The sequence below is a fragment of the Nematolebias whitei genome, chromosome 1 (genome assembly GCF_014905685.2).
Source record: "Nematolebias whitei isolate Nwh7 chromosome 1, NemWhi1, whole genome shotgun sequence".
NCBI lineage: Eukaryota > Metazoa > Chordata > Actinopteri > Cyprinodontiformes > Rivulidae > Nematolebias > Nematolebias whitei.
In genome coordinates, this window is record NC_056498.1 from 35,235,431 (window position 1) to 35,243,219 (window position 7,789).

Here is a 7,789-nt window from a genome sequence, read left to right on the forward strand (position 1 = left end):
TATGTATATGTGTATATATATATATATGTATATGTGTATATATATATGTATATGTGTATATGTGTATATATATATGTATATGTGTATATGTGTGTATATATGTGTATATGTGTATATATGTGTATATGTGTGTATATATATGTGTATATGTGTATATGTGTGTATATATGTGTATATGTGTGTATATATAATATATATGTGTATATGTGTGTATATATATATATGTGTATATGTGTGTATATATATATATATGTGTATATGTGTATATGTGTGTATATATATATATATGTGTATATGTGTGTGTGTGTGTGTATATATATATATATCGATAGATAGATAGACAATAGTCCCTCGATTATTGTGGGGGTTATGGTCCACACACCCCTGGGATGGGTGAAAAACCACAAAGTAGGAACGTTATATTTATTTTAGTATTTGTATACATACTAGGGGTGCAAGCATAGGCGTCACAACCATTATATGTGAAGGGGACAAGTCCCCCCCACATTAAAAAACGTTCATTTGGACCCCCCACTTTTACTATGAAACATTAGTTCAGGCGGTGCAGTTTCTTTCTTCCTGAACAAATCCATTCCACTTGATTAATAGGAGAATACTCAAACCACTAAAACTCCACTCCAGGTTTTCCTGGTTACACCTCCAACTTAAACACATCAGCCTGTTGCCACGGTCACAATATACGGTGGTCACAGAATATGGTGTAACACCTGCAGTGTTTCTGCGCGTCTCCTCCTGCCTCGGCAGAAAACGCGCACATGTTGATCGCTCGCCAGTTTAGCGAGCTTTGTGCAGGCAGTTGTTGACCGGGGGGGTTGATCATAAACACACATATGTATATATATATATACAGTATATATATATATCAGTAAGTGTGACGCTGTGAGACGCTGCAGGTGTAAGAGACGTGGTGTGTTCAGGTGCATTAAAGTTGAAATATCTTTAAACCCCCACACCTTATTGTCCTCAATCTTCATGAGAAACATCATTTAGATGAGTAGTGTTGAACACAAGTAAAAAAGTCCAGTGGTGATGTTTTTTATTCTCTGTAAAGACAAATAGTGCCAACCTGACGCTCTGTATTAAAGTGTATTAAAGTTGAAATGTCTTTAAAACCCACAGCTGAATTTACACAAACTTGGTGAGAAACATGTTTTAAATGTGTGGAATTAAAGGAAATCTAGGTGAAATGCTGCTTTTTTGTAAACTAGTGAACACCTTTTTTTTAACGCATGCACGCGCACACACCTACACACATCATTGTGTCCTCCGGATGCTTCTGACGCCCTTGGGTGCACGATAAATCGGCCCCGATTTCCTTAATTTTAGGAAATCGGACAATGCATGAGAAACCGATTTTACCAATTTTTTTAGTTTTACCAACAATTGTCTGAACTTGATTTATATTTCAGAGCACGACCTCATGGCCAGTTAAAACATGTTTGTATTGTTTCTAGGATGTTGTTCATGGGTATGTTTTTCAATAACGTAAGATTGGACAATTGAAGGTGCATTGTGACCTTATGACACCTGACAGTGTCGCTTATGAAACTAAATCTGAATCGGCAGGTCAGACTTATTAGAAATCTGTGATCGTCCAGAAAACTGCAGTCGGTGCACCCCAATACATACATATATGTACTGTACAGTACTGCAAAAAATTTACTCAGCAGCTCTGCAGAACAGCAGCTCTGTTCCGGTTCGGCTCGCTTCCAGTTCTGCAGACCTACCCTGCAGCGACGAAGCCCCGTCCACGTTGTTGTGCATGTGGATAATTGAGCTTCAGGATTATTTGCAACTTTCCTGCCAGTACTGTGATTTTAATGGATCGATCGTTACTTCTGACTTTACGTTGCAAAACTTTCCATTTCGGCAGAAAGCAGCGGCTGGAAGCACTGTTGGCTTCTGGGTAGTGTAGTTCTTTTGACTGGAGTTACAGTGTAGGCTTATTGAAAGAAAACTACAAAATGGCGGCGCCTGTCTGAAGTTTTTTTCGTTAACTTATCTCGTACCGTCCAAATCACGTGAGTAATATTAAAAGTTGACAATCGTGTGTCGTGTACAATCTTAGTTGAAAAACTGTGAAAGAGCGAGTTTGCGAAAGTCGAACCGCGAAGTAGCGAGGAACTTTATATAACTTTATATACTTATTTATATAACGCCAAGTCACAACAGAAGTTGTCTCAGGGCACTGTGGTTCAGGCATCTGGTAAGGATGCTCCCTGGACACCTCCTAGGGAGGTTTTCCGGTCATGTGCAACAAGCTCGCTGCTTTATACTTCAGTAAATAAACACTAAGGAGTGCCTAATGGTTGGCAACATGAACTGTTTCAAACTAAAAGTGGTTTAAGAGTTGTTTTCTCAGTGACCTAGGTGCTCAAGTGTCCGATAACGTGTGTAGTTTGATATAATTTGCTCAGAGGTTGAAGTGTGTTCCTCCCTTTCTGTTTTCCTTCATAGCGTTGTTTTCATGCTCCTTCTGTTCCCCTCAGGGAGCGCATGTGGATGAACCTGATCCTGGTCATTTCTGGCATCTTCCTGTTTTTCCTGCTCGTCACGGGCTGCGTGCTGAAGGTCGGGCGCGATTCGCTCTGCGCCTCCATTAAGAAAGCGCTTGAAACCATTAGCAGGTAAAACACACACCTATGTGCACTATAACTCCGGCTCTTAACTGACACTCATTTGCCCCACTCTGGGCCCTTAACCCCCACCATCTGCTCCCAAACAGGTCTCTCTTGAAGTTGAGTCCTTGTGACTGGGTGAGACTACCTGCATAAGTAAAAGTTACATAGAAATATGACAACCATAGATGGTTGTTTGTCAAACATTTACAGTTATTGTTGTAAAACACACACACACACAAACGTTTTATCAGATGTGGGGGTTAGAAGCAATGCTTAATTTGAGCCAGATCCTGCTGGAACAGGATCCAGGAACTCTTTTTTTTTTTTTGACACGGTGTGTTCCAGTAACTGCTTAAATCTGGTAACTCTCAGGCTTACTAATAATAAAGTTATGAACAAATATGACTGCCTTGACTGAATAAAACTTATATTGGATGTAAACTGAAAATACTTACATAAACACTAATTTTAAACACAACAGCCACTTACAAGCATACAATCTGCCTCTTAAGTAGAATTTCCGCGTCTACCCTTAAAAAAATATCCACCCCTAAAAGAGTGGTGTGGGTGAGTGCCGAGCTAACCAGGCAGACGTCCGCGGGCAGGAGCCCACAGGCAGCCGCCATGAGCAGACTGAGAAGGCGCCTGGAGGTTTCACATGTCGAGTCGAACAACAGAGGACAGTGTCGGGCTTGGAACAGTCCGGGGGGGTAGGATGCTTGACAGAAGTGGACTGTTTACGAGTTGAGGTAAACGTAGATGTTTAACAACCCATTAAAATGCAGCAAATCACATCAACTTTATTCAAAATTTTCTGGGGAGGACACCACCACCATTTGCGTTCCAGCATTGATCGGTTTCGAAATTAAGCCCTGGTTAGAAGTGAGAGGTTGAGGTACTCAGTATATTTTTACTCACAATTTATTTTTGTACATGCTTTTAAAAGTATCTTTTTAAGATAAGATTAGGATTCTTCTTTATCCTTTTGTTTGCCAGCCATGAGTCGGGCTGTTTTCGAGTCCCTCTCTGTTATCGTAAGATATTTTTTGTTGTGTGTGAAGACACAGTAAATGTAAATCTTAAATTCACTAAACAAAACTGTCAGTTCTATAGATGTTTTCTTACCGATAACGTTCATTTTATTGAAGGGTTGTAACGCGCATGGGGGCTCGTCCGGGATTTCGACCCAGGGCTTCTCAACTTCTCTCTGTTCCTTTAAGTTTCTCCAACTTATTCTGTCTCTCTCCCCTCCACTTGGAAAAAATGAAATTGTCCATTCCCCCTCCACCAACCCCCTCTGGGCCCCAGAACAATAAAATAGGAACATCGTATTCTGAAACCCGACTTGGAGTGTCTTGTGAATGAGCCTCCAGAAACATCCATGTGGAGATGTGCACACAGAAACCAACACCCTCACAAAGGTGTTTCAAATCTAACTAAAATTTTAAACACTTTTTTGTTTTACTTTACTTTATTGGACCATGCTAGTTTTATTATCACTGTAAGCTGTTCATTGTTTTTTCTAAATGAATGTAAATGTTTTCATCTCAGTAAGCCTCTGTTGATGGCTCAACACATTTCAGTCATTTTTTCCATTTATGTTTGTTGAATGTCTGACGTTATCCTCTCGTTTTTTTTATTTAGCCAGAGACTATAGTCAAGTGGGCTAATTATCAAAATTAGCCCACATGGCTAACTGCTATATTTACATAGTCCATTTGTGTTATATGTTTTGTATTTCTATTAAAAAAACAAAAGTAATGCACTTATCACATAGACTGAATCAAAGGCTGGTGTAATGACTTTAATTTCAGCAAATGTCTCCTTCATGTCAGGTTCTTACAGATTTTAGACCATTTTCTACTTCATCTCGGATAACTTTTTTTTTTTGGTCAGCTCTCTAACGTTGAGTTTGTTTTTGTTTGTTTTAAGCTGTGACCAAGCGCAGAGTAAAAAATGGGCTGATCCAATTCAAGGAGATAAGTTCTACAACAATCTTCACAAAGCAGAGGTCAGTGTTTCAGCACACATGGACAACAAACAGTGCTTGGAAAGTCAATGTTGCTGAAAATCTCTTATTGTGTAAATGTTTCTGAAGTATTCACACTGTTGGGATCCATTTTTCTTCTGTACATTTTTTTTTTTTTTTTGCACAATTCTCGTTTCGCAGTTTTCAAGCTCTTTCAACAAATCATAAATCAAAACGTTCAGCTCGTTCAGGACAATCCTTCTATGACTTTTGGTATTGGTGCAACTTTAGCTTTTTGAGATATTTAGCCTTTTCTGCCACTTTTTTTTCATAGAAAATGAACTGAGCTCATTTTACCTTCTTCAAATCTTTATCTGTTCACAACCTTTTACTGCTCCTTTCACATTTTGTTCTGGTTCAGCTGCTTTCAGCTTCCTTGTGCAAATTTAAACATTGTTTATGATATTTTCAGCTAATTTCAGCTGTTTTGTGCTCCCTTCAGCTTCTAGCTACAACATTTTTGTGTTTCTTCTAACTTCTTTCTGCTAATTTCAGCTTGTTATGCTCCTTTCAGCTTATTATACACTTATATATTATATATATTATATTATTATTATTATATTATATACATATATTCTATATATATTATTATATAATTATATAGTAAGTTTCAGCTTTTACTACTATTTCAGCTATTACATACCAGTAGCTGTTTTTATGCTAATTTAAGCTTTTTCAGCTAATTCCACATCTTTTGCACTCATTGCAACTCTTTCAGCTTAATTCAGCAGAAATGTGCTCTCTCCACTTCCTTCGTGTAATTTCAGCTTCTGTCTACTTTTTAGCTACTCTTCAGATTTGTTTTGTTGTTGAAAATTTCAGCGTTTTTAGATAATTTCCACTTTTTTATGCTCATTTCTGCTTCTTTCAGCAAATGTTTTTTTTCTGTTTTCTTCTGCTTGTTCTACCTTTTCAGCGACTTTTTTAGCGTTTTATTACTAATTTCAGCTGTTTTCAGATAAATTCAAGGTTTTTGTGATAATTTCTGCTAATTTCAGCTTGTTTTTTTCAGCTTTTTTCTGCTCGTTTCAGCTTTTTCTGCTATTTCAGCTACCATTTAGCTGTTTTTGTGCTACATTTACATTTTTCAGCTAATTTCACAAATTTTTTGTGCTCATTTCAGCTCCTTATACTTCCTTTTGGTACTTTTAAACCTCTTTCTTCCTTTTCAGCTACTTTTTTTGTTGTTGCTAATTTCACCCTTTTTAGCTTATTTCCTCAGTTTTGTGCTCATTTCTTCTTATTTAAACCTAATTCAGTAAACTTGTTTCTGCTTTCTTCTAGGCTTGTTCTTCAATTTCAGCTACATTTCAGCATGTTTTTTTTAGCTAATTTCAGCTGTTTTTTCATCAATTTCTTCAGCAATAACCATTCACACTGCATTTTCACATGAAATGCAGTTTCTCTAGTTATAATAAATTTTTGTATTTGGATCTCTGGCGTAGGGAAGTCGTGGCTTCAGCTGAAATAAGCTCTTTGTTTTGTCATTTCCCTCCTCAGACGGCGGTTTGGGTCAACTTCTTCCTCTGGCTTGTCATCGTGGTTTCGGTGTTCATTCAGCGGTGCCGGAGCTCCGAGGCTATGTTGACCGTGGCACCAGCCGGAGCGCTGTTCGGCGACTCGTCAACCACTGTTGAGGAAACAAAGCCATTTTTCAACCAACCCGCGGGTCCGTAATGAAGTTCCAGAAACCCAAACGGTAGCTCGAAATCAATCATCTCGAAACGGTAGAAATTGTAAATATACCCTGCAGCTTTAAAAAAAGATCGGCTACAAACAAAACTGCAGTTTGTGATTTCAGGCCGCATAATCCAAAGATTTAAATGCGACCCGTGTTTCCTCATTTAGCACATCTCGCTTCACTAAAACTACTTGAGGTAAATGCTGTTTTCTGTTTGTTTAAACAGCCAACAGGGAAAATGATTTTACAGCTTCAGTTTTCAGTGAGAAGGGCTCATATGAAACAAATATTTTTGTGTTTCAAGTATTAAAAGAAGCACAAAACAAGTTGATGTGTAACTGAGATGTTTGCTGATGATTTTGTCCTTAAATAAGTCAAAGTAGAAATGACGGATATGCCTCTGATGTCCGGGTGGAACATAAACACAGACTGTGTCTCCCTCTGGTGGCCTTTTTTTAAACTAATTTGTAACCAGAATATTGTGCCAAGTGGATCTGCCTGCTTGTGTGTGTTTGTTGATTTGTCTGTCTGTTAGTAAAATATCTCATGAACCACTAGATGGACTTCAGTGAAAGTGAGAGTAACCATTGGATCTACAACTGATTAACCTTTAGTTGGCTATATTAAAGATGGCTGCCACAGCTATTGGCAAACACAAAGATACATGTCTGTGATGTCATGTCATGTTTCAGATATTCAGCTAAAAGTAGGTGTGGTAGTAGCTGAGAGTCATTCCCAACACAAACTGTTTATGATAAAAATGATGGTTGGTGGTGAGCGATTAGCGCTCCATCAAAGAACGTTGGTTTAATTTTATGAAGTATTTAAAGAAACCTGTATGTGGACGGGTGCTTTGTGTGTTATACGGTCTTTTTATAAAATTTAATAAAGTTTTAACTCAATGGGTTCATTTTTAAGAGTAATATTTTCAATTTCAAGCTTTTTTTTTTTTTAAATTGCATTAGATGCATCAATGTCGCCATTTCATTTACATTGCAACGCATTCAAAGTAAACGGATTACTTGGGTGCAAGCTCAGTTCAGCTTGAACATTGTTGTACCTTATCTGACATTCAGTCCTTTAAATGAAACCAGAGCGCTTTAACAGAGAATGGAGAAATGACTCAGCTTTCACATTAGCTCCAGAGCCATATGACGTTAGCTCCAGGGCTAATGTATATGACGTTAGCTCCAGGGCTAATGTATATGACGTTAGCTCCAGGGCTAATGTATATGACGTTAGCTCCAGGGCTAATGTTTATGACGTTAGCTCCAGGGCTAATGTTTATGACGTTAGCGCCAGGGCTAATGTTTATGACGTTAGCGCCAGGGCTAATGTTTATGACGTTAGCGCCAGGGCTAATGTTTATGACGTTAGCGCCAGGGCTAATGTTTATGACGTTAGCTCCAGGGCTAACGTTTATGACGTTAGCTCCAG

General features: G+C 38.3%; 1 protein-coding gene across 1 annotated transcript in view; it reads left to right on the forward strand.

Moving 5' to 3' along the window:
- The window catches only part of tmem179ba (transmembrane protein 179Ba), a gene marked incomplete in the record, with an annotated part of 8,714 nt that extends 1,462 nt beyond the window's left edge, over window positions 1-7,252 (forward strand). Inside the window, 3 exon segments of the mRNA XM_037676613.1 lie at window positions 2,511-2,648; window positions 4,575-4,653; window positions 6,172-7,252. Of these exon segments, the coding sequence (XP_037532541.1) occupies window positions 2,511-2,648; window positions 4,575-4,653; window positions 6,172-6,348 (394 nt within the window).
- Window positions 7,253-7,789: the final 537 nt, after the last annotated feature.